The sequence below is a fragment of the Hyperoodon ampullatus genome (genome assembly GCF_949752795.1).
Source record: "Hyperoodon ampullatus genome assembly, chromosome: 10".
Taxonomy (NCBI): domain Eukaryota; kingdom Metazoa; phylum Chordata; class Mammalia; order Artiodactyla; family Ziphiidae; genus Hyperoodon; species Hyperoodon ampullatus.
In genome coordinates, this window is record NC_136923.1 from 46,704,397 (window position 1) to 46,732,301 (window position 27,905).

General features: G+C 41.5%; 1 protein-coding gene across 1 annotated transcript in view; it reads left to right on the forward strand.

Annotated features, from left to right (window-relative positions):
* Positions 1-504: 504 nt before the first annotated feature.
* ACKR2 (atypical chemokine receptor 2) overlaps positions 505-27,905 on the forward strand; it is a gene marked incomplete at its 3' end in the record, with an annotated part of 46,174 nt that continues 18,773 nt past the window's right edge. The window contains exon 1 of the mRNA XM_079712707.1: positions 505-624. Coding sequence (XP_079568833.1) covers positions 570-624 — 55 coding nt within the window. The 5' untranslated portion in view covers positions 505-569. The remainder of the gene's footprint in view (positions 625-27,905) is intronic.

The following is a 27,905-nucleotide window of genomic DNA, read 5'->3' on the forward strand; positions in this document are numbered from 1 at the left end:
ATTGGATTTGGAATTAACAACACAACCATCTCGTCTTAAAAATTTATATAATTTTATGTATACCTGAAACTAACACAACACTAAATCAACTATACTCCAATAAAAATTAAAAAAGAAAAAGGTAATGCAAATCATACAATGACCAAAAAATTTATATAATTTTATATCCTATATAATTTATTAAATGTGTCTTTTAGTAGAGAATGAGTAAGCAGAATTTGGTCTTTTAGTTTTATGTCGTTTATATACTGATTTTAAAAATTAGAGAATTTGTAATCTTATATAAGCTATATAACTGAAAAGATTGACTTATTTTTATAATCTGTATGTGTACAGGTAATTTGACTAGATTGCGCAAAGAAAGAATCGATCACTGGAAGCAAAAGCTTTCTGTTCACCACAGGTGAACAGCTCTTTCCACCAGAAAGGATAAACATGATTTTCCATCTGGGCTCCCCAGCTGGCTCCTGGTACTTGGTATGATGGAGAGTACCGTGGTTATGCATGAACGTTGGGTTACAAGCACCCTGGCATCAGAACCTCTTAAACATTTTCGCCCACAGCACCTGATGGTGTGCTGCACATGGAAAATACTTGTTGACTCAAGACTGTCTGTCTGCAGAGGTGAGTACCTGAGTTCAGGGACTCTAGCTGCATTTCAGCTACTGGGGCTGCAGTAGCTGGGCAGGGACTGTGGGCTCCCGTGGCTTCTTAATTCTCGTGATCACCCACCATTGATAGTCTCCCTTTCAGAACCCTCCTCTCCTCTCCCCCACTGCCTTGGATACTGACGGCCTCTCTGCCTCCCCCACTCTGTCTCTCCCAAAAATGATTTAGGGCTATTTTTACAGCCTGCTAATTCTCCGAGAATGAGGTGCCTCTTACGGAAGGCACTGCCATACTCAATGGCACTGCAAATAGGTTTCTGTTGACATCTCCAGGCCCTCCACGTCATTTTGCCGTGACACTGATTGTGAGGCACCATCTGTTTGTCTTGATGGCTTAATGAATTGAGGGCTCATAAACGTAGCCAACATCTAAATTAGATCCATATCTCAATAAGGACAGGATAATGGTCTCCTTTGCCAGAGATGGATGGACAATTACTTCTGTAACTCTGAGAGAAAAATGGATTATGCAGACACTTCACCCAAATTGGCGGCCCTGAATTACCGTCCGTGTGCTGATGCTTTTGCTCAGGGACAGGAACCTGCCTACCCTGTTTCTGGAAAACCTGGAAAAGAAAGATTACGTGCCTGACCCAAGTTCACTCAGTGAATCAGCAGACAAGTGCTAACCATCAAAGTCCTTCTGCTACTTTGTTTTATGAGAGTCAGAAGAGTTTCTAGAATGATGAGTATTAAAATAACTAGAAAAAGTGACCTCATAACCTTGGCCTGTCGCCTAGTACAGTATGTCTGATTAGAGGGAAATGACAGGCCATGAGATGGCTAAGCATTAAGTGCCCTGCTCAGATCATGATTTCTCCTGAAATTGGGTGAGTTGTTGCTTAAGGGCAGTTCGCTCTTTCCTTTAGCTGGGATCTGGAATCCTTGTGATCCCTGAGCTATAGTGAGAGAGTGTCCCTGGCCCTCCCTCTTACCTGCAAGTATCTTACATCAGAAACAAGCAGCACCACATGCAGCTACCCAGACAGCCTGCTGTACAACACCAGCACACGCTCAGCGCCTCCCATTCTCTGGGGACACTGCTACGTACTTAATGTACTCAAGTGATCATTAAAACAGCTCGATCAAGTAAATATTATTATCCCCATTTTACACATGAGGAGACTGAGCTTCAGCATGGTTAAGTAACTTGCTTATGTTTCCATAGAAGCAGAGGCAGGATTTGAATCCAGTCCTGTTTAGCTCATACTCTTTCTGGAAGGTTCCATTGCCTCTGTGCTTTCTTTTCCTTGCCTGTGCCTGGTCTTTCTCTTACCTTCCATTTTCCCTGTTAGAATCCTTATCAATCACAACTTTTGTTTTGAAATGTGTGTGTGTGTGTGTATGTAAGTATATCTATATATGTATGTATATATTCACAAACACATGCACTTTCATATCTGTATATCTATATTTATAGATATTACAGATATTTATAAATAGAGGTATAAATAAATAAAATGAGGAAAGGTGTACCCCTCAAATGTGTGTTTTTTTTTTTTTTTTTTTTGTGGTACGCGGGCCTTTTACTGTTGTGGCCTCTCCCGTTGCGGAGCACAGGCTCCGGACGCGCGGCCCCAGCGGCCATGGTTCACGGGCCCAGCTGCTCCGCGGCACGTGGGATCTTCCCGGACCGGGGCACAAACCCGTGTCCCCTGCATCGGCAGGCGGACTCTCAACCACTGCGCCACCAGGGAAGCCCAAATGTGTGGTTTTTTTTAAGGGGAATGTAATTTATTTTAAAAATAAATTTATTTATTTTATTTATTTATTTTTGGCTGTGTTGGGTCTTTGTTGCTGCACGCGGGCTTTCTCTAGTTGCGGCGAGCGGGGGCTACTCTTCGTTGCGGTGCACGGGCTTCTCGTTGCGGAGCACGGGCTCTAGGCGTGCGGGCTTCAGTAGTTGTGACACATGGGCTCTAGAGCGCAGGCTCAGTAGTTGTGGTGCAAGGGCTTAGTTGCTCCGCGGCATGTGGGATTTTCCCAGACCAGGAATCGAACTTGTGTGCCCTGCATTGGCAGGCGGATTCTTAACCACTGCACCACCAGGGAAGTACCCCTTAAATGTTAATGCTGGTTTTATCTGAGTATAGAATAATAATTTGTGATGTTCATTTTTTTCTCTGTGTTTTTCTTTTCTGTATTTATCAAACCAAATTTATTGTGATCAGAAAACACTTTTTAAAGTCTTTTGTATCCTTTCAACTTCATATGCTACTACCTTTGTAAATAAAAATCTTTCCTGATCTTCAAGCTGATGCTGCTCCTTTTTCTGTTTCTTTCTTTTTTTTTTTTTTGCCCAGGCCGTGTGGCTTGCAAGATCTTAGTTCCCCAACCAAGGACTGAACCCGGGCCACAGCAGTGAAAGTGCCAAGTCCTAATCACTGGACCACCAGGGAATTCCCTGATGCTACCCATTTTTATTTTGAAACACACTCCCTTTCCCTAGCACTTTATATTTTGTTGAGTCATTTTTAGCACTTTGCTTTGTATTCTGTGTAACCTTAGTTTCTCGGGGCCCCACTCAGATATGAAGAGTCAGGGAAGCACACCTAATAATAAAAATGGTAACAGAAGAGTTATTACTCCAATCTGCTCCCGTCAAGAAAGCTAGGATCTTCCTGCTATATCCACTATATGCCAGTCTTACATCTCTTTTCATCCCTGTGATCTTAGCTGTGTCTCCTCCACATTGCTGTACCCATGACATGAGTCAACTGTCATGCTCACTCTCGTGTTTATGCATGATGCTGTCCCGTCTCCTATCACTTGGTGCTAAGCTATGCCCCATTATTCTATCAGGCCCCATACAGTCCAGGCTGTGCCTCTGTTCTTTTTCACTTTGTTGAAGTTGAGGAAGGACATCTCTTCCCACCCAGGTTGTACTTTTTCAAGTACAACCCGTACAAGTTACCCCTTCCCCTTGTTTTCTTAATCTCTGATAAAACCTGTTGTGTGACAACTCATATGTATGAGTTTTTCTGTCTTACAGCACCCCTTCCCTACCCACTTGTCTAGAGGAACTTGTACTAAGCTAAGTCAGGGGTCAGAATAATCTGACCCAATCCTTCCCTGTTCTCAGTCAAGGGCCCTGGACAGAAGGGCCCACAGCTGTGCTTTTGTGCTCCCTTCTCCCGTTCTCCCTCTCTCTCTCTCTCTCTCTCATCTGAGAGATCAAGGTGTGATTTCATTCTGTAACTTCATCAGGTGTCTCTGGGGCAGCCTGTTAGCCTTCATCTCACCAGTCATTGTCTTTCCAGGGAGGCCTGTCTGGGGCTCCCAGAAATGGAAGCCTGGTGGCCTGCTCTGACATAGGCAATGCTTGAGTAGACAAGCAGAACCAGCCCTCTTTGGGCTATCAGTCCACTGTATCCTCTTCTAACCTCTCCATTAACTTCTAAGACACTTGGAGAGGAGCTGAGCACCATTCAGCTTTGTACACCCTGAAGCAACTAGCATAGTTACATAGGATGGCAAGAACTCCATTCAACGTTTGCAGAATGAATTACTACAATCTATTGAATCTTGTGCTCTGCTTTTCTTCCTTAACATTATTGCAACAAATGATCAAATAAAAGTCAAAGTTTAGTTCCACTTTGTTCTATGCTAAGTATATCACACTGCTTCAGATTACTAAGTTTTAAAACATTGAGATGTAATTCACATACCAAAAAATTCACCCCTTTAGGGTGTACGATTCAGTGGTTTTTAATATATTCACAAAGTTGTATAACGGTCAGCTTTAATTCCAGACCAGCATTTTTATCATGCCAAATCTGGGTGATACCCATTAACTATCATGCCCAGTCGCCCTCTGTCTCCCCCCAACCTCCCCCCAGCCCCCCGCCCAGGCAAGCAATCACTAATCTATTTTCTTTGTCTGTGGATTTGCCTATTCTGGATATGTCATAAAAATTGAATCATATAATATGTGGACTTTTGTATCTGGTTTCTTTCACTTAGCACAGTGCTTTCAAGGTTCATCCATGTTGTAGCATGTATAGGTGTTTCATTCCTTTTTGATGGCTAAATAATATTCCAGTGCGTGGGTATGTGTGTGTGTGTGTGTATACACACATATATGTACACACACACACACCACATTTTGTTTATCCATTCATCAATTGATGGACATTTGGATTGTTTCTACTTTTTGGCTATTATGAATAAAACTATTGGGAACAGTCATGTACATGTTTTTTCTGTGGACATATATATAATTTCAATTTTCTTGGGTGTATACCTATACCTAGGTGGATCATATGGTAACTTTTATGTTTAACTTTTTTTGTTTTGGCCATGGTACTTGGCTGTGGGATCTTAGTTCCCTGACAAGGGATTGAACCCACGCCCTAGGCAGTGAAAGCACAGAGTTCTAACCACTGGACTGCCAGGGAATTCCCCCATGTTTAACTTTTTAAGGAACTGCCAAATTGTTTTCCAGAGGAGCAGTACCATTTTACATTCCCAGCAGCAGTTAATGAGGGTTTCAATTTCGCCACATCCTCATCCACACATATTAGTGTTCATCTTTTTTGATTAGAGCTATCCCAGTGGGTGTAAAGAGGTATCTCATTGTGGTTTTGATTTTCATTTCCCTGATGCTAATAATGTTGAGTATGTTTTTATGTGCTCATTGGCCATTTGATGTTTCTTTGGAAAAGTGTCTATCCAGTTTATTTCATGCTTTTATCATATCATAGGGTGTTGAAGATTGTCAAATGCTTTTTTCTGCATCTACTGAGATGATCATGTGCTTTTGTCTTTTATTCTAGTAATATGGTGTATTACATTGGTTGATTTTAACATGTTGGGCCAACCTTGCATTCGTGGAAAAAATTCCAATTTATTATGGTGTGTAGTGTATGTTGTTAGATTTGGTTTGCTGGTATTTTGTTGAATTGTGTGTGTGTGTGTGTGTGAGACTATATCCACAAGGGATATTGGTCTGCAGTTTTCTTTTCTTGTAATGTCTGTTGGATTTTGGTATCAGAGTAATAATGGCTCATAGAATGAGTTGGGAAGTGTTCCTTCCTCTTCTGTTTTTTGATCGATTTTGAAAGGATTGGTGGTAGTTCTTTAAATGTTTGGTAGAAGTCACCAGTGAAGCCATCGGATCATGGGCTTTTCTTTGTGGGAAGTTTTTTGATTACTAATTCAATCCTTTATTATAGGTCTATTCAGATTTTTTGTTTCCTTCTAAGACAGTTTTGGTAGTTTGTATTTTTTCTAGAAATTTGTCCATTTCTTCTAAATTATCTAATTTGTTGGCATACAATTGTTCATAGTATTCCCTTACAATCCTTCTTATTCCTTTCTTAATCCCTCTTTTATTCCTGATTTTAGTGATTTGAGTCTTCTCCCTTTTTTCCTTCTTCCTATTTTTTTTAATTTTTTCAATTTTGTTGATCTTTTCAAAGAACAACTTAAAAAAATTTTTTTCTCTGTTGTATTTTTGTTCTCTCTTTCATTTATTTCTGCTCTAATATTTGTTTTGTCTTTCCTTATGCTTGCTTTGGGTTTAGTTTGCTCTACTTTTTCTAGGGTCTTAAGGTGGAAGATTAATTCCTTGATTTGAGGTCTTTTTTCTTTTTTAACATAGGCATTTACAGCTATACATTTCCTTCTAAGCATTGCTTTCACTGTATCCTGTAAGTTTTTTGTATTTTGTTTTTGGTTTCTTTCATCTCAAAGTATTTTATAGTTTCCCTTGTGATTTCTTCTTTGACTCATTGGTTACTTAGGAGTATGTTGTTTAATTTCCACATAATTGTGAATCCCCTAAATTTCCTTCTGTTGTTGACTTAATTTAATTCCATTGTGGTCAGAGAACATACTTTGTTTGATTTCAGTTCTTTTAAATTTATTGAGACTTGTTTTACGGCCTAACATATGGTCTATCCTGAAGAATGCTCCATGTGCACTTGAGAAGAATGTGTATCCTGCTATCATTGAGTGGAGTGTTCTATCCAAGTTTTTAGGTATTCACTTTCACCTGGTAAAACACTGTTCATCCTTTGAGTCCCAGGTCCAAAGGATTTCATCTGTCAAGTCTTTCTTCATCCATCTCACCAGCGAAAATGTACAATTTCCTCATTTGAACTTCTGTCACCCATAACTATGATATATAGATAAGCCAACACCCATAACTGTGATATAGCCTTTATTACAAGTCAGTCTTTCTACACGCTGATGTTATGGGTTTCTTTTGTGCAGGGACCAAGTCTTAACTGTATCTCCATATCCCTAATATGGAGTATTCATTAGTGACTTTAAAGCATGACATTAAAAGGATGAGAGAATTTGGGGGTTATTGAATACCTTTTAAATATTGAACCCTAGGCTGTGTACTGTAGAGAGTGGAACAGGAAAAGAAAGGCAGGGCACTCTACCTCTAGGGAACCTACAGCTTAGTTAAGAAGACAGTATATCTGCACGAGAAACCTTTAACACAGGATCTGACCAAGTGCCAATACAAGGGCTCTAGGAGTTGGGCTTGTCCACTTTGTCTCTGTCTCTCTCTGTGCGTGGGAAAGAGACTCACAGAGCTGTGAGGTTGGAACAACCCTCAGGACTCCTGATTCCCAGTTGTCGATCAGTGTGGAATCCTCTGGCAGCTGATCACCCAGCTTCCACTTGGACACCCTCACCCACAGGGAGGAGGCCCACTAAGGACTTGATGATGGTTGTTTGCCAATTTTGGGCAACAAGGAGAAATTGAATTGCTTTTTAGCTACCAAACACCCTTCAATCTTTCCCATAAAAGAAACTATAAGCCTGAAAGAATATGTGTAAAGTCAATAAGGAAGGGAAAGAGCTCTAGTCAGAAGCTTTAATCTCAGTGGGATAGGTCACAGGATACTTACATTACATTTTGATGTCAGGTAAAGAAAGTCAGATCAAGTTCATCCCGAGAAGGGTCACTTCTGGCAGAACCAAAATAAATTATTTTCTGAGGCCTATTATTTTCCCAGAGCCCACCTATATATGAATGTTCTGGGAAGGTCTGAGGCTACGAGATTTGGAGAGGTGAATTCATCCCACAGACCAGTTAGATATTTTATTCTGTCTAGTTTAGGATTAAAGACCAATGATTTCAGGGGCTAATTAGGGTATTTCTGGAGTCTTCTTGTCAGGAATACAGTGTAGTAAGGAAGGTTTTCAAGCCAGAATGTAAACTGTTTTCTCTAGAAACCTCTGAAAATAGAATTACATTAGAAAATAAAATTATATTATGAAGTACCTACAATTTTGGTGGTGCACACTAAATAAAATAGGAGGATGATATAAGGGCTGGCCCATAGTTGTGTGTAATAGTTGACCAAATGAGTAATATCTTTGTTACAATCTTCACGGTCCCATTTATTTTATTTATTTTTATTTATTTATTTTTTTTTGGCAGTACGTGGGCCTCTCACTGTTGTGGCCTCTCCCGTTGCGGAGCACAGGCTCCGGACGCACAGGCTCATGGGCCTAGCTGCTCCGCGGCATGTGGGATCTTCCCGGACTGGGGTACGAACCCGTGTCCCCTGCATCGGCAGGCGGACTCTCAACCACTGCGCCACCAGGGAAGCCCCACGGTCCCATTTATTGATAGCTAGTCAGAACACTGCTGGGCAGAACACTCCTGGGGGAGGGGAACCTCAAGCCACCTGATATTGGAGAATTAGAGAAGGGACGGAACTGGTCTGGGGGATAACAGACTTGAGCAGGGTGGAAGAATGGGCAAGCTTTGGGTGGACAGAACGAGAGAAGAGAGGAGGGTTGGTGAGAGGGCCACAGAGGTTGGATGTATAAGACACGTTATTTGACCAGTGCAGAGTACCTAGGAGGCTGTAAACCTGGGCTTTGGTAGAGGCAAGGCACAGCAAAATTGCTGTCTTCGTGTCCACATAGGTGTGTCAGGAGTCTTACAGCTTTTGAACAAGATTAGCTTACTAAGTGCACGTAAGTCATCCATGTGACTGTGCTCTAGGCAATAGCACCTATTGAGTTGATGACTAAGGCATTCTGTCTATGACTTACCAGAAATTCTCTTCCCAAGGAGGTCAGGGGAGAAAATGGGAGTGGTGAGCCAGGAATAATGGGCAATTCTGGGTGGGCCAGAGTGAGTCACCTTCCCCAATGCTAATAGCAGAAGATCAGGCCAAGGGCTTGTGTCTCTGCTGTTTATTCCCTTCACCTTTTCCCGAAATCCTAGCTCTGTCAGCTCTTTCATCCTTTGACTTTTCTGATAGGGCCCTGGAGTTGGAACAGCTCTAACTTTACAGATAAAAGCCCTGAAGCCCAGAGAGGCCTTATTCCTACAAAACGCCAATTTCAGAGTTGGGACTAGAAAGGCCTCTTGACTACCAGCCCCCCTGCACTTTGTCCTTTCACCACGTGGCTTTCCTCTTTGAGTCGTCTCCCCATTGTGTCAACTGAGAGGCAAAAGGGATACAGAACAGGACATGGCAGAAACTTGAAGTGGTGTCCCTCAACCATAAGGTGCCCCAGGGAACATAAGGAGAGGCAGGAGGAGTCTGGGGCAGAGGCCCATCTACCATGACCCTATTCTCCCTTCTTTTCTTCTGCAATGTAGTCCCTACAAGTGACAACATCTTGCTTTGAAATTTTGTCTGTGACTCCGCCACCCCTGACGATTTGGCATAGTCAACAGGATATAGAGCAACACAGCAGAAGAGCAGAGGTATGATGTAGGATGAAGCAGCAGGTGCCCAGCTCATGAGATCCCTGAATGTCTTACTTTTATATTCTCCTCCCTTGCCTTGCACTCCTGGTCATTCTGTACCTAAGGTCTGTCCCTGGGCTGGTTTACTTTTCAGAAAGGTTTTGTAGCTTCCGGCAAGCATCATAAATGAAACCTGTTGGTCTATCTGTTTGACGTCTGTTGTAACCCTCTCCTCTCAGACCCCTCAAAATCAGGTGTACTCTCTTTCCCCTTAGGTTAGATAAATGTTCTGTGGATGCTCCTGTCTGGGTCAGGAAGGAAACTCCAACAACTCTCCAGTCAGTTAATTTAAAACATCTTGGTCCCTCTTTTGTATAATTTGGAATTGGTTATACCAGAGATGGCCCAGAAGTTCCAAGACTGATCCTGGGACCATAATTTCCCGAAATGTTTAAGGCAAAACAAACAAACTCTCATCATTGCCAGACTGAGTCAGAGATCTGTGAGAAAACAAGGAAATTTCCACCCAGCAGAAGTGGCAAAAGCTCATTAAGGCTATTGGTGAAATTCTTTTCTGGGAAGTCTTTTATGTACCTGTAAAAAGCCCTTGATAGCAAAAGATCAAGCCCTCCTACCTTTAGAGGTGTCCCAGTTGTCACTTGATGCCTCCTTATTCCAAATCCACCCTTCATTGCTTTGCCTGTGATATTAGAACATTTCTTCCTGTCAGCAGGCTCAGGGTAAAGTCTATCAGTAGGGGGTGCTGGAGGGCAAATTTCATCTGCATGAGTGGGTGGTTTCTTTACCTTCTGCTTACTAATACTCCAGTTGTGGGGCAGTCCTGCTTGCCAGTCAAGGCCCAAATATTGAAAATATTATCAATATTAAATTATTAATGAGATATTTACATTCTTTCATTGTGCTAAGTCTTTGAAATCTAGTGTGTGCTTTATACTTGCACCACTTCTCAATTCGGACATTCAAGTGCTCAACAGCCACATGTGGCCAGTGGCTACTGTATTGGACAGCACACCTCTAGAACATGGTTTACCCACACATACTTAATGGGAGTGACACTTCCGGAGACAGTTTGAAAAAGAAACTGCATAAAAACTCTTAGACTTTATTCTGTAGCTTTATTGATCATATTAATATGGTATTTTTAAACCATTTTCTTGTGTTAGAATGAACATACTAGTGACTGTGTGTATTATTTTAGGAATCAAGATTTTCAGTATAAAAGAAAAGGAAGTACAATCACAGAATCAAGAATTTAAGTAGAAACACTGTTGAGCATTACTGTTGAGTTTGCTACTCAATCATGTTATTAACTCGTTTATTGGTGTCATGAAGAATACAGAAACTGTTAAAAATAGCAGTTAGGTGACATTTTCTGACTCAAAGGGGATATTAGTAGCGTGAACCTATACGTTCTGTCCTTGAGTCAGAAGAAAACCATGTGAAATATCCAAAATCCAGGACTTCCCTGGCAGTCCAGTGGTTAGGACGCCGCGCTCCCACTACAGGGGCCACAGGTTCGATCCCTGGTTGGGGAACTAAGATCCCGCATGCCGCGTGGCACGGCCAAAATATATATATATATATATATATATATATATATATATATATATATATGTATATACATAAAATATCCAAAATCCAATTGGATCTAATTTTAAAGATCCTCAAGAGTTACATAGTCCTATGAATATGAAAGAATGCACAGTTCCATCAGGTCTTCAAGTTCAAGGGTCTCTAGAGATATTTATGTAAAGGTATTTACATATCTTAACATATATACATTTATGTATCTTAAGATTTTGAAACTGAGTCAAAAAATCAACATGGCTAAGAGCTGTGGACTTTTAGGGAGAAAAATGCATAACATAAAACTTGAACCCAGGGAAGTGGACTAGATGATCACTCCCCTATTTATGTATTTAGGTATATATTTATGTATTAACTTTTTCTTTTATTTATTTATTAATTAATTTTAGGCTGCATTGGGTCTTTGTTGCTGTGCGCGGGCTTTCTCTAGTTGCGGCACGCGGGAGCTACTCTTCATTGTGGTGCGCGGGCTCAGTAGTTGTGGCTTGTAGGCTCTAGAGCACAGGCTCAGTAGTTGTGGCGCACGGGCTTAGTTGCTCTGCGGCATGTGGGATCTTCCCGGACCAGGGCTCAAACCTGTGTCCCCTGCGTTGGCAGGCAGATTCTTAACTGCGCCACCAGGGAAGTCCCAACATTTTCCTTTTTTTCCTAGAGTATTTTAAAGAAAATCCAAGATATTGTATATTATATTATATTATATTATATTATATTATATTATATTATATTATTTCACCCAGTTATTACCACTTTGACATTTTGGAGTCATTAACATAATCATATATAGAGTTTAGTGTTGCCCAGGGGTTCTCAATAAGATTCTCAGCCTCCCAGCCCAGCAGTCTGCTAGCAGACACTGGTATAGTAACTTCCTTCCTTAGGTAGGTAAACATCTTTTAACCTGGGAAGCTTCAGAGTAAAGCATCGAATTATTTAAGGGAAGAGACCCATTAGCATTAATATTTTTTGTGTGTGAAGTAAGTAAGTGGCTTTACATATTTGATGCTTTATATATTTGTCACAGGAAGGGTGGGTTTGGTCTGGTAGAATGACAGCTTTGTAACTGGTTTGAAATGTTTGAGCAATATACATTTTTCTAAGGTGAAATCTTACTAAATTATTCTTAATATTAATATATTAATTAATATATTAATATAAAATATATTAATATTTAAGAGACCTTTAGATCCCTAAACATTTAAAGTTTAGTGTATTGGATTTATAAGTATGAATTTCTCCCCAGGAAAGCTTTGTTTATTATTTAAAGCAGTTGAAGTACATAAAGGGAAATGCTTGAGATGAAGCAGGCCATTGTGTGAATACATTTATAAGCTCGCTGTTCTGATCTCTAGCCCCTTGTCACTTTCCAATGTAAGAACCACCGAAGAGCCTCTACAAAATGGGGTCCTGATACAGAAAAGGCTGCCCACATGCTAGCAGGTTCCTATCCTGTGCTACCTATTTATAGCCTCCACCAGGATGGGCAACCTGTGGTCGCAAGTCCCTCCTTCTCCTCCCTGCCTATCAAATGAAGAGCATGATAGAATAAAAAATGCTAGGTTTGACTTGGGTTTTCCAATTTATTGGTTTTTTTCTTATGTACACTGCCTTTCATCTGTCACTGGTATTGGGGGAAAGCACCCAAAAAAGATGATCCAATCGTTAGGAGTTGTCCACTGGATCTGAGTTGTTAGGCTTATTCTCTGGGTGGTGTGAGGCGACCCCTAGTGGAAGGCAGATGTTACCACAGTCAGGAGAACTCGAAAAACGCATTCCTGTCTGGAAAAAGATAGACTTGTATCTAAACTCAGACTAATGTTCTCATTTTATGCGACAACTTTTCAAATGTGTATACATTACAGACCACACATCCCTTCCAACTTCCAAAGCTCTGGTGAGCTAGAAGCAAAATTATGGCGCTAAGCAAAACTAAATAAAACAGCAACAAGGGGGCTTTACATGGCCTGAAACCCTTCCAAGATCAAGATGAACTCTGACACTGCAGTTCTTCAGTCTACCAGATCTCGAGACTCAAGCCATATCAACATTGTTATCTAGCTGGTTTTCCAGTAGTGTCACTCCAACCTTGAGAGCTTTCTTACTTGTCTTTTGCATTCTTTTTGTCAAGTACTCAGTTATGTCCTGGGTTCCTTTGCAGCCCAGGCCACCCTAGAATCCATATAGCATGCATGTTCCAGCAGGATACAGGGTCTATGAAAAGGAATTTCAATAAAGAACCTAGATGGAAAGAGCCCTATGATGTTCTCTTGGCCACCCCTACGGCTCTGTGAGGCTGTAGACCATCCTCAAGGGTGCAAGGGTGACCAGCCACAACTACATCAAAACTGATAGCAAACAAGGTAAATCTGGATACAATTCATAGAGACCACCAAAGCCCTGGGAAGCTTTAGCCTAGAAAGAAAAGGGGGTTACTTTGTGGCATTCAAGATGCACTGAGTGAAGACCACAAAGTGTGGGACTGTGTGGAGATGCCAGATAAATACCCTCAGGTCCAGTGTGTGAAAGAGAAGACTGCCGGGCTAGTACTATAGGATTCTTCAGTCCTCACCTTGCTTACCACCATAGTTTACTGCTGCATATGAGGAGGGTCCCTCTTCCCTGCCCCTTTCCATCATAGCTTCTCCTTCAAATGTCTTTTTCAGTGGTGACCCATGACCACCTGGTAGTTGGTGCACAACAGACTTTAACATTGTCTCTTAAGTTCTCTGATTGCTGCTTATTCCACCTTTGGGACACAGTGTGCTAAATGCTATAAAAATTTCCCTCACCTAAAGGCTACCTAAGTAAGACATGGATCCTCCCTGACATAGCATGTTTGCTGGTTAGCTACTTTGTAATATAGAGAACTACTCACCTATAGGAACATTTGGTTTTATGTCCTTTTTCTAGTGCTAATCCTTGGAACTGTTTTTTGTTTTTTTTAAACTTGCAAAGCCCATTGTAAAACCTATGGGAATTCTAGAACAAGGCCTAATGCAACTAATGCCATTGGGGCTTCACAAACCAAGTTGTCTTTTGCCTGTATAAAGGAAGAATAAAATAGCTCATGAACTTTAACTGTGGCTCAAGGTAGATAGAAAAAAATAACCTCTAAAATTAAAGAAGTATCCCAGGTTCTTCACTCCATAAGAGGAATAATACTTCTATTGGTTCAGGTAGATCCTGGACATTGGTAGACAATTGTTAAAAGTTATTCATTACAAATTATCCTGGGACTTCCCTGGTGGCGCAGTGGTTAAGAATCCGCCTGCCAATGCAGGGGACATGGGTTGGATTCCTGGTCTGGGAAGATCCCACATGCCCCAGAGCAACTAAGCCGATGCGCCACAACTACTGAGCCTGCATGCCACAACTACTGAAGCCTGCATGCTGTAGGGCCTGTGTGCCGGAACTACTGAGCCTGTGTGCCTAGAGCCTGTGCTCTGCAATGAGAAGCCACCACAATGAGAAGCCCGTGCACTGCAACGAAGAGTAGCCCCCGCTTGCCGCAACTAGAGAAAGCCCACGCGCAGCAACGAAGACCCAACGCAGCCAAGAATTGGAAAAAAATAATTAATTATCCTGATTGCAAGATGAACTCTCTATGTATTTGTTATGCTACTTAGGGTTTGCTTGTCATGTTACATTAAACAAGTCTCCCTCCCAACTCTTAACTTTTTGAAAGGCCAAACAAATGGTTCTCTGAGGAGCAGAGAAACAAAGCCAAGACTGACATTATTTATAGCCTGAAAGGGCATATTTGTAGGCTACCAACTATGTACTACATGTAGATGGTACATCTATTAAAGGGAGGACACAGGGAGGAAAGCAGCCCCCATCACCCCTAGAGCTTCATGCCATTTCTTCTGAAAGATAAACTCTGGATTAGCAGAAATCCTTAACTTTTGACTCTATGCACAGAAACTATGGCCCTCCTTATATATCTTCAGTGTTTTACTGGACATAAACTCTGACCTCTTTCAATATGTCCATTATCAGAACCCCCTTTCAAATAATATCTTATGAAGTCTTGGTAATATAGGTTCATTACTCACAGGCCTAAATGTAAAACCTGAAATTATAAAATTTCTAGAAGAAAGCATAGGAGGAAATCTTTGTGACCTGAGGGTAAGCAAAGATTTCTTAGATAAGACACGAAAAGCACAACCCATAAAAGAAAAAAATTGTTTGTACTCCACTAAAATTAAGAACTATTGCTCTTCAAAAGACACTGTTACAATAATGAAAACACAAGTCACAAACTAGGAGAAAATATTTGCAAACAATATACCTGATAAAGAACTTATATCCAAGATAAACAGAGAGCCCTCTATACTCAGTAGTAAGAAAACAGCCTTTTTTTTTTTTTTTAATGGACAAAAGATTTGAAAAGACACTTCACCAAAGAAGATATATGGATGGGAAGTTGGCATCCATATGTATTCAATGTCATTAGTTCTTAAGGGAATGCAAATAAATACCACAATGAAATACTACTTCACACTTAGTAGAATGACTAAAAGTAAAGACTGACCAATCCAAGTACTTAGGGGATTGTGGAGCAATCAGAACTCGCATATTTTGCTGGTGGAGATGCAAAATGGTACAGCCACCTTGGAAAACGATTTGCCTGGTTTCTTACACAGCTAAACATATACTTACCATACAACCTAGCTGTTTCTTTCCTAGTTTTTACCCAAGAGAAATGAAAACCTATATTCACCCCAAAACCTGCATATGAATGTTTATAGCAGCTTTATTTGTAATCACAGAAAACGGGGAACAAGCCAAATGTCCCTCAGCTGCAGAATGGATAGACAAACTGGCATGTTGAATGGAATGTAATTTGGTACAGTCACTTTGAAAAACTATTTGGCAGTATTTACCCAAGACAAACACATTCCCCAGCAACTGCACTCCTAGAGACACCCATGAGAAACGAGTAATATTTGCCAAAAGGCTTCTACAAGGATGTTCATAGCAGTACTACTTGTAGTAATGGTGTAATAAAGAATCTGATTCTATTTTTTTTTAGTACCTTATTTTACTTTTGTTATTTATTTATTTATTTATGGTTGTGTTGGGTCTTCGTTGCTGTGCGTGGGCTTTCTCTAGTTGCGGTGAGTGGGGGCTACTCTTTGTTGCGGTGCATGGGCTTCTCATTGCTGGGGCTTCTTTTGTTGCAGAGCACGGGCTCTAGGCGAGCGGGCTTCAGTAGTTGTGGCTCACGGACTTCAGTAGTTGTGGCTCACGGACTTCAGTAGTTGTGGATCATGGGCTCTAGAGCACAGGCTCAGTTAGTTGTGGCACACAGGCTTAGTTGCTCTACGGCATGTGGGATCTTCCCAGACCAGGGCTGGAACCCGTATCCCCTGTATTGGCAGGCAGATCCTTAAGCACTGCACCACCAGGGAAGCCCTCTGATTCTATTTTTGATGTTTGATCATGACAGCCTGCAAGCCCCATCACTCCCCTTTTCCTTTTTTTGCCCCACTCCTGGACATGCCAATAAGAAAACCCGGGTACTTGCTTCCTTGACATGAGTGGGATATTAAGACCACTCAAACTTCAGCCAGTGGGAGAGGGAGTCTTCTTCCCAACCACTGTAAAAACTAGAGCCACTTGCCCCTTCTGCTTAAGCCAAGCGGGCTGGTTTGAATGTGGGCCTTGCTCTCCCCAGAAAGCTTTGCTATGTGACTAATCTTTCAGATCCTCTTGTGAGTGTATTGTGTCATTAGTCTCCAGTTCCAAACCAATTTTGGATGGGTGGAGGCATGCATACCATCCTCCAGGGAGCAACCACAAAGCAAACCCTAAACTGGACTCTATTCAAATGCTGACTCAACAATAAACAGACAAATAAATTATTGAATATTCACCCAATGGAACCTATAGGGCAATGAGAATAAATGAACTACAGTGGCATGTACTCTCACAAACATAATGTTGAGCAAAAGAAATCAAACACAAAAGAATATGTGCAATATGACTATGTTTAAATAAAGTTTAAAAACAGGCAAAACTAATCTATGATATTAAAAGGATAATCACCACCATTCTAAGAGTAGTGGGTTACTGGAAAGGAGCACAGAGGGGGCACTTTTCTGCACGTCAGGCTCAATTAGGGTGGTTGGGGGCGGGGGAGGGGGGAGCGTCAGGAAGCAGGGGCTGGGTTGGGGGATGGTCCCAACTCTGAAATGTTCTGGCTCTGCTCCTGGTCCTGCTGACAGATTAAGAGTGTGAACCAGCCCCACCCAGTGGAAAAGTGTGGAAATGCATGTCAGTGCTTAAAGGAGGGTGACTGGCCCCTCCAGTGAGTCTCATAATGTCAGCCAAACTGGGGAGTGGGGTGCAGATTCTGGGCTCAGAAATGGGATAGAGTATCTAAGAAGGGTCTGAAGTTAGCCTTTCTGTGATGCCACAGGGATTTGGTCTCAGCCACACTGAGGGGGACAAATGACTTCTCTGACAGGAGAGGTGGGAAGCTGAGGGCTCCACTATCCCCAGGCTTTGTCTGCCTCACGAGGCAGTCTAGGCTGGGTTTGGATATCACCTTTATTCAGATGCTAGATGCTAGCTCAGTAAGGTAGGTAGTAATCCCCATTATACAGATGAGGGAACTGAGACCCAGGTAACTTGGTTTGTAAATGGCAGAATTAAGGTTTGAACTCAGATCTGTCTTGCTCCAAACCCAGCTCTTAACCTTTTTCTTGTACCGTGGCTTCCGCTGGCAGTGTGGTAAAGCCTATGGGCCCATCTCAAAGTAATGTTTTTAAAAGTCTAAAATAAAACACATAAGATTACTGATCCTATTGAAATTGCCAAGAAATGCCAATCCTATTAAAATACAGATCTAAGCTATTTTTTCCTACTGTGGCATGGTATATGCTATATATGTGTTTCTTTACTGATGTCTTAAATACAAGATATAGCAGTGAGTCTGAAAACGACCAGAATTTCCAGGAAATTATGAGTATAAATATTTTGAGATTGTCTGCTATAATAGTGACGTGAAATGAAACTATCAGTGACTTTACTGGTGACAAAGTCACAGGTCGAATTCCATTTGAAGGAAATGCTGAATTTCCATCAGAGGCCAGTGAAAATAAGGATGTTATCTTGTTCCCATTTAAGTTCAGAGACCTCCTGCGTACTAGGCGTGGGTCCATTGGGAATCTGTGGACCCAGGTTAAGACCCCTTGATTCTATTGTCTCTGACTCATCTTCCCTACCCTTTGACTGTTCCCAGGGTTTACTGGAAACCAGCCTGTGAGCTGGAGACTTGCAAAGAGTGCTGGGCGTTTGTTAAATAACAAGGAGAGATCACAGGGCCCAAGAGACACTGAAGGCCTCCAATGCCTCAGACAGGCTGTTGGACGCAGAGATACACAGAAGAATAACATGTAGCCATCCTTTCAAGGCTCCCAGCCTGGTAGAGGCAGTGTCTCCAAGTAGTTTATGATTAACCTTCAAATGAATTAAACAGGCAAGAAGTGAATGCTTTGGGAATAGAGGAAGAACAATATTTTGGGACGGGTAGTCCAGGAAGCTCTCCTGTAAGAGGCAACACTAGGGCTGACATTAGGGATGGGCACCTTCAGAGGGGGGCAGTACAGCGTAGTAGTTAGGCACATAGGCTCTGCTGTCAGACGACCTGTGTTCGAAACCTGGCTCCATCACTTCCTAGCTATGGGCAAGTCTGCCTGATCTCTCCATACCTGCTTCCTCATCTGTAAAGTGGAGTGACCCGAGAAATTCATAGGGCTGGTGTGAAGATTAAATGAGTTTAAATGTCATTAGCCATGATAATAGTGCTGATTATCATTGGAGAGGTGGACAGACAGAAGGACAAAGCCTTTCTAGGGGTTAAGGACAGCTTGAACTATACAGAGGCTGGATTATTTTCTTGTGAAAAGAGCAGGGGAGGGAGGGCCACTAGCTCTATGATTTAACGTGGAACACAGAAGGCATGTTTTATTTTCATCACTGTGTTTTTGTTTTACTTTGCATCAGGGAATAACTTCAAACCTTTGATTTCACCAGTAGTACTCCATAAGACAAGGCTAGTGTGAGTATTTAAGTTTTAAAAAGTGCCGAAATACAGGTGGTATGGGATGTGGCAAAGAATGTGAAAGTAGTGGCAATGCCTGGTTTGAATCACTGGATTAGGAAATAGGAACCACCTTAACTCTACGGAATTTTATTTTTTGTAATTTATTGAAGTATAGTTGATTTACAGTGTTGTGTTAATTTCTGCTGTACAGAAAAGTGATTAGCTGTATATACATACATATACATACACATATATGTATGTATATATACATATGTATACAATTCTTTTTCCTATTCTTTTCCATTATGGTTTATCACAGGATATTGAATATAGTTCCCTGTTCTATACAGTAGGTCCTCGTTGTTTATCTATAATAGTTTGCATCTGCTAATCCCAAACTCCCAATCCACCCCCCCCACACCTTGGCAACCACAAGTCTGTTCTGTATGTCCACTTTACAGAAATTTAGAGGCTCTCGTGGCCCAGCCCAGCATTCCCTGCAGCCTTGAATGGGACATGGAGGCTGATGGTAAATACACAGTATTTAGGAGAAGTCTAGCATTACTGTCCACATCCTTTCATTTCTGGATACATTCAAGGGCAGTATTTCAAACTGTGGGTCACCACCCAGAAGTGAGTTGTGAAATCAGTTAATGTGTCATGTCCAGCATTTAAGAAATGTGAAACAATAGAATTGAAAATATCAAAGCGCATTATGGGTAGTCGGGGTAATTATTATTTTGTGTAACTTGTGCAGTGGACTGCTAGGTAAAATGCTTTTCCTCCTGTGGGTTACAGGCAAAAACACCTGCTCAGGTGGAAACAGGCCTGGCTTCTGGTCCAAGTTCTGCTCCTGCCCTGCTACCTAGTAGGGTGGTCCCCACACCCTCTGAGCCATGGAGGCAGATTAATTTTGCTGGGTGGCTAACGTGCTATGTTATGTTCGGGGCTCTATTTGTTTGTTTGTTTATTAATTTTTGGCTGCGTTGGGTCTTCGTTGCTACACGCGGGCTTTCTCTAGTTGGGGCTACTCTTCGTTGTGGTGCGCGGGCTTCTCGTTGTGGTGCGCGGGCTTCTCATTGCGGTGGCTTCTCTTGTGGTGGAACACGGGCTCTAGGCGCGCAGGCTTCAGTAGTTGTGGCTCTCAGGCTCAGTAGTTGTGGTGCACGGGCTTAGTTTCTTAACCACTGTGCCACCAGGGAAGTCCCTATGTTCGGGGTTCTGATTTAGCCAAAGTGTTCTCCAGACCATTTATATGCCCAGAGCCCTCCACCTCCAAGGGACTGAGTTCTCTAGGAGGCAGGCCTGGAATCAGGCCAAATAGGGCCCTGGTACTTTTCACAGTTGCCTTCCTGAGATCATACAAATGTTCCTTTTTGCAGATTTTCAGCCCACACCCAGGTCTTCTGCTTCCAAACACTTCATCACATTTCCAATTATAGCATTTTATTATCTCATGGTTTCCTCATTTTATGGCTACACTTCCCACTATGATATGTAATATCTGGGTGGAGCATATCCCCAACCTGAAGCAACCTCTGTGTTGTTTTGCCTCACCTCTCCCGAGACCCACTGTCCTTTGGAACTTGAGGAGGCAGACTAGTCCTCTCTAGATCTCAGGGTTTCATTCTCCTGGATTTGGTTCAGCAGTTTCCTCCCACTGATCCACCACAGAGGTGGCTGGGTGGCAACTCAAGGGGACAGTTCTTGGATGGAGTATGTAGATAAATGTCTTAGCAGACCCAGAGACAGAGATTTGAGCTAAATTTTAGTTTGAACTATATAAAGTTGCCTTTTTTTTTTTTTAATAAGGCAAAGAAGGTCAGCCATTGGCAATGTCATGTGGTTCAGGTAGTAGTTTATTTGGGAGATGGAGACACAGACAGGATAGTGGGGAAGTGAGGCAGGGGAGGGAAGGTCACCTAAAGGATGTGTTATCAACCCAGTTACATCTGTGGCTAGCTGGAGTGTAATCCCTTTGGAGAAATTCAAGAAACAGAATGGACCATACACCTGAGAGTTATTTCACCCAAAGGGCAAGGGATGTGGGCTATATTTGTAACAACTCACCACAGCCATTGGTTGAGGGCTCTTGAAGCAGCGAGAGGCACTACTTCCCTGGAACTTCTGGCGTGCGGCACTGGTGGGCAGGGGTGAAACAGGCTTTGTTAGACAGAGCAAGCCCTCAGACAAAGCAGCGTGGGTGTTTCCAGTCGGGAGTCAGCCAGTGTATACTAAGTAGGTATAAGTGAGGGTAGAGTATAGGAGCACCAGCAACAGCACCTGCTGCAGGAGCTATGCCGCTAGCTCTTGACCACAAACTCAAGTATATAAGAAAATAGGATTATATTTTCTAGAACAACTTATTTTCTGTTTTGAGACTCCGATCCACAGGATAATGGAAAATAAATATCAGTCAGTGTGAGGGGCACCCTTTGCCCAGAATTGCATCAGGTCTAAGAGATTCAGTCAGTGCCAAGGCCCAGGCAAGCACTGTGCCACGTGGTTCTTGGTAGAATCTGTCCACATGGGCCTCCACTTAGACATCATTTCCTGCCTCCTTGTTGGTCACCAGCCCTATACGTCCACACTCAGTATGGTCCACCAGCACCTTCAGGCCTGGCAGTTCATTTTGTTGCTTCTGTGCCAAGCTAGGGAATGGGATGGGGCTGCCTGTGGCCGTACTCACCTTGGACTCACCGTGTGCCATGTCTCTCTTCCCCTGGATTGCACAAACCCCGGGTCTCTGACCGAGAGGCAGGGCACAGGGTCAGTCTAGTGTCTAGATTGACGTGCTTCCCTCAGGCCTCTCATCTTCTCCCCAGCCTGGGGAATAATATTTTAGTTTGATGTAGGATACAAAGAGAACCTTAATTTCCTCAAACTCCTGTACCCTAAGGACAAGGAAAATTGAAAGATCTTTCCTAAGTTCTGGCTATTTGAGTGGAGGGAAAGTCAATAGGGGGAAACATCAATTAACGTTTCAAAAATGCCCCACCCTGCCATGACCAATGCGGTGTGACCACCACCTCTTCCAGAGATGCTCCCTCTGCTACTCTTTGCCCTCTGTGTTCATTATAGCTTGTAAAACGGAGGAGGCAAGTTGCCATTTTAAACAAGGCAGGAGTTCTTAACTTGGGGGCCCATGATATGACTCAGGGAAACCTGAATTTGGATAGGAAGAAAATTTACGTTTTTATTTTCATTAACCTCTGACAAAATTAACATCTTTGATTGTGAATGTAAGCAACAAAACAGTAGTATTAGCAGGACCTTGTCACAGGTATCTTAAAATATCATTTATATTCATCACTGTCATGGTAGTTGTAAGATTTGTCGCTAGATCTTTTTAAATGTGTCAATAATGAAATGCATATATTACTATATCATAAATGTGTTTTTAAAATACTTTAAGAACTGCATTTCAGAATAATTTTTTACATTAAAAAAAATTATCTTAGCATAATTGTAGACTTGCATTTGCAAAAAATAATACAGAAAGATCCTGTATACCTTTCACCTAGTTTCTCCCCGTATAACCTGTTGCAAAATTATAGTACATTGTCACAACCAGCAAATTGACATTGCTATATCCACCCACATACCTTATTCAGATTTCACCAGTTTTATATGCAGTTTATCACATGTGTAGATATGTGTGCCCCCAGACAACTCCATCACCACAAGGACCCCTCATGCTCTTCTTTCATAGGCAGACTCTTGCCTCCCTCTCCCTTCCCAAGCCCTGGCATCCACTATTCTGTTCCCCATCTCTACAATTTTGTCATTTCAAGAATGTTATGTAATGAAATCTCTACCCTTTTGAGGTTTACATATTTTCAAAAGTTTGTAGAAGTGTGTAACCTTTTGAGATTGCCTTGTTTTCATTATGTATAATTCCCTTGAGATGTATCCAAATTGTGTAGATAATAGTGTGTTCCTTTTTGTCCTTGAGAAGTATTCCATGGTAGACACATTAGCAATTAGTTGAACCATTTGCCCACTGAAGGGCAATTAGGATTGTTTCTAGTTCTGGGCTACAATTCATTTTTAACATATCTTGTTTTGTGTTTTTAAAAACATTATTCTGAGAGGGAGTCCAAGGCTTTGCCACGTTGCCCACAAATCTATCGTCACAAAAAATGAAGTTCTAAGGGGGAGGAATATGTATCGCCACATTACTCCCTTCTACCCCTAGGAACTGGGTGAGAATGGGGACAGGGTAGGGTGGCATCTCAGAGCCTCTGCCAGGTCTTCTGTGCTGTTGGGTGAGACCTGAGGCATTACAGACGCTGATCTTCACTAATGAGGGGAGTGTGTCTGTGGGGAGGGGAGTCAGAGGATGAAGAATGGCCCAGGCACATGGCAACTTGAAACCCAACCATTGCCCCAAACCTAAGGAATATCTGTCATGCTCACAAATGAGTCATGTGAGTGATTTTGAGGAGACAAAGTCGAATGACAGGGGTGAGTCCCACTCCTGGATCTGCTGGGGCAGGGAACAGCTGTGGGAGGTGACCTGTGAGTGGGCTGGGGAGTTCAAGGATACAAAGACTCAGAGCTCGGAGTGACTGTGACAACATAAGCTCCTGGGAATTTTTTTTTTTTTTTTGCAGTATGCGGGTTGTGCCCTCTCCCTTTGCGGAGCACAGGCTCCGGACGCGCAGGCTCAGCGGCCATGGTTCATGGGCCCAGCCGCTTCACGGCATGTGGGATCTTCCCGGACCGGGTCACGAACCCGCGTCCCCTGCATCGGCAGGCGGACTCTCAACCACTGCGCCACCAGGGAAACCCGCTCCTGGGAATTTTAGCAGGGGCAGTTCCCTGCTGGAGGCAAGCCCATTTCATTCCATTGCAAAGGACAGGGTGATCTCAGCTGACTCTGAGTTACACTTGACCTCACTGGTTGAGAATTTTCTTATTTTATTTCTTATTTGTTTATTCCTCTGCTTTTTAAATCTCTTAAAAAATTTTTTTTAATTTAATTTTTTTTATACAGCAGCTTCTTGATAGTCATCCATTTTATACACATCAGTGTATACATGTCAATCCCAATTGCCCAGTTCAACACACACACCCCCACCCCCCACCGCTTTCTCCCCTTGATGTCCATACGTTTGTTCTCTACATCTGTGTCTCAATTTCTGCCCTGCAAACTGGTTCATCTGTACCATTTTTCTAGGTTCCACATATATGCGTTAATATATGATATTTGTTTTTCTCTTTCTGACTTACTTCACTCGGTATGACAGCCTCTAGATCCATCCATGTCTCTACAGATGTCCCAATTTCGTTCCTTTTTATGGCTGAGTAATATTCCATTGTGTATATGTACCACATCTTCTTTATCCATTCTTCTGTCGATGGGCATTTAGGTTGCTTCCATGACCTGGCTATTGTAAACAGTGCTGCAATGAACATTGGGGTGCATGTGTTGTTTTGTTTTTTGTTTTGTTTTTTTTATGGTACGCGGGCCTCTCACTGTTGTGGCCTCTCCCGTTGTTGAGCACAGGCTCCGGGCGCGCAGGCTCAGTGGCCGTGGCTTATGGGCCCAGCCGCTGCACTGCATGTGGGATCTTCCTGGACCGGGGCATGAACCCGTGTCCCCTGCATCGGCAGGCGGACTCTCAACCACTGTGCCACCAGGGAAGCCCTGTTTTTTTGAATTATGATTTTCTCTGGGTATATTCCCAGTAGTGAGATTGCTGGGTCATATGGTAGTTCTATTTTTAGTTTTTTAAGGAACCTCCATACTGTTCTCCATAGTGGCTGTATCAATGTACATTCCCACCAACAGTGCAAGAGGGTACCCTTTTCTCCACACCCTCTCCAGCATTTGTTGTTTGTAGATTTTCGGATGATGCCCATTCTAACTGGTGTGAGTTGATACCTCATTGTAGTTTTGATTTGCATTTCTCTAATAATTAGTGATGTTGAGCAGCTTTTCATGTGCTTCTTGGCCATCTGTATGTCTTCTTTGGAGAAATGTCTATTTAAGTCTTCTTCCCATTTTTGTATTGGGTTTTTTGTTTGTTTGTTTGTTTTTAATATTGAGCTGCATGAGCTGTTTATATACTTTGGAGATTAATCCTTTGTTCGTTGTTTCGTTTGCAAATATTTTCTCCCATTCTGAGGGTTGTCTTTTCGTCTTGTTTATGGTTTCCTTTGCTGTGCAAAAGCTTTTAAGTTTCATTAGGTCCCATTTGTTTATTTTTGTTTTTATTTCCATTACTCTAGGAGGTGGGTCAAAAAGGATCTTGCTGTGATTTATGTCAAAGAGTGTTCTTCCTATGTTTTCATCTAAGAGTTTTATAGTGTCCGGTCTTACATTTAGGTCTCTAATCCAGTTTGAGTTTATATTTGTGTATGGTGTTAGGGAGTGTTCTAATTTCATTCTTTTACATGTAGCTGTGCAGTTTCCCCAGCACCACTTATTGAAGAGAATGTCTTTTCTCCATTGTATATCCTTGCCTCCTTTTTCATAGATTTGTTGACCATAGGTGCGTGGGTTTATCTCTGGACTTTCTATCTTGTTCCATTGATCTATATTTCTGTTTTTGTGCCAGTACCATATTGTCTTGATTACTGTAGCTTTGTAATATAGTCTGAAGTCAGGGAGTCTGATTCCTCCAGCTCTGTTTTTTTCCCTCAAGACTGCTTTGGCTATTTGGGGTCTTTTGTGTCTCCATACAAATTTTAAGATTTTTTGTTCTAGTTCCATAAAAAATGCCATTGGTAATTTGATAGGGATTGCATTGAATCTGTAGATTGCTTTGGGTAGTATAGTCATTTTCACAATATTGATTCTTCCAATCCAAGAACATGGTATATCTCTCCATCTGTTGGTATCATCTTTAATTTCTTTCATCAGTGTCATAATTTTCTGCATTCAGGTCTTTTGTCTCCCTAGGTAGGTTTATTCCTAGGTATTTTATTCTTTTTGTTGCAATGGTAAATGGGAGTGTTTCCTTAATTCCTCTTTCAGATTTTTCATCATTAGTGTATAGGAATGCAAGAGATTTCTGTACATTAATTTTGTATCCTGCTACTTTACCAAATTCATTGATTAGCTCTAGTAGTTTTCCGGTGGCATCTTTAGGATTCTCTATATATAGTATCCTGTCATCTGCAAACAGTGACAGTTTTACTTCTTCTTTTCCAATTTGTATTCCTTTTATTTCTTTTTCTTCTCTGATTGCTATGGCTAGGACTTCCAAAATTATGTTGAATAATAGTGGTGAGAGTGGACATCCTTGTCTTGTTCCTGATCTTAGAGGAAAAGGTTTTAGTTTTCACCATTGAGAACGACATTGGCTGTGGGTTTGTCATATATGGCCTTTATCATGTTGAGGTAAGTTCCCTCTATGCCTACTTTCTGGAGGGTTTTTATCATAAATGGGTGTTGAATTTTGTCAAAAGCTTTTTCTGCATCTATTCAGATGATCATATGGTTTTTATTCTTCAATTTGTTAATATGGTGTATCACATTGATTGATTTGCGTATATTGAAGAATGCTTGCATCCCTGGGATAAATCCCACTTGATCATGGTCTATGATCCTTTTAATGTGTTGTTGGTTTATGTTTGCTAGTTTTTTGTTGAGGATTTTTGCATCTATATTCATCAGTGATATTGGTCTGTAATTTTCTTTTTTTCATAGTCTTTGTCTGGTTTTGGTATCAGGGTGATTTTGGCCTCATAGGATGAGTTTGGGAGTGTTCCTTCCTCTGCAATTTTTTGGGAAGGGTTTGAGAAGGATGGGTGTTAGCTCTTCTCTAAATGTTTGATAGAATTCAGCTGTGAAGCCATCTGGTCCTGGATTTTTGTTTGTTGGAAGATTTTTAATCTGTTTCAATTTCATTACTTGTGATTGGTCTGTTCATATTTTCTATTTCTTCGTGGTTCAGTCTTGGAAGGTTATATCTTTCTACAAATTTGTCCATTTCCTCCAGGTTGTCCATTTTATTGGCATAGAGTTGCTTGTAGTAGTCTCTCAGGATGGTTTGTATTTCTGCGGTGTCTGTTGTAACTTCTAGTTTTTCATTTCTAATTTTATTGATTTGGGTCCTCTCCCTCTTTTTATTGATGAGTCTGGCTAATGGTTTATCAATTTTGTTTATCTTCTCAAAGAATCAGCTTTTAGTTTTATTGATCTTTGCTATTGTTTTCTTTGTTTCTATTTCATTTATTTCTGATCTGATCTTTATTATTTCTTTTTTTCTGCTAACTTTGGGTTTTGTTTGTTCTTCTTTCTCTAGTTCCTTTAGGTGTAGGGTTAGATTGTTTATTTGAGATTTTTCTTGTTTCTTGAGGTAGGCTTGTATAGCTATAAATTTCCCTCTTAGAACTGCTTTTGCTGCATCCCATAGGTTTTGGGTCATCGTGTTTTCATTGTTATTTGTCTCTAGGTATTTTTTGATTTCCTCTTTGATTTCTTCAGTATCTCTTGGTTATTTAGTAATGTATTGTTTAGCCTCCATGTGTTTGTGTTTTTTACGTTTTTTTCCCCTGTAATTGATTTCTAATCTCATAGCGTTTTGGTAAGAAAACATGCTTGATATGATTTCAATTTTCTTAAATTTACTGAGGCTTGATTTGTGACCCAAGATGTGATCTATCCTGGAAAATGTTCTGTGCGCACTTGAGAAGAAAGTGTAATCTGCTGTTTTTGGATGGAATATCCTGTAAATATCAATTAAATCTATCTGGTCTATTGTGCCATTTAAAGCTTGTGTTTACTTATTAATTTTCTGTTTGGATGATCTGTCCATTGGTGTAAGTGAGGTGTTGAAGTCCCCCACTATTATTGTGTTACTGTTGATTTCCTCTTTTATAGCTGTTAGCAGTTGCCTTATGTATTCAGGTGCTCCTATGTTGGGTGCATATATATTTATAATGGTTATATCTT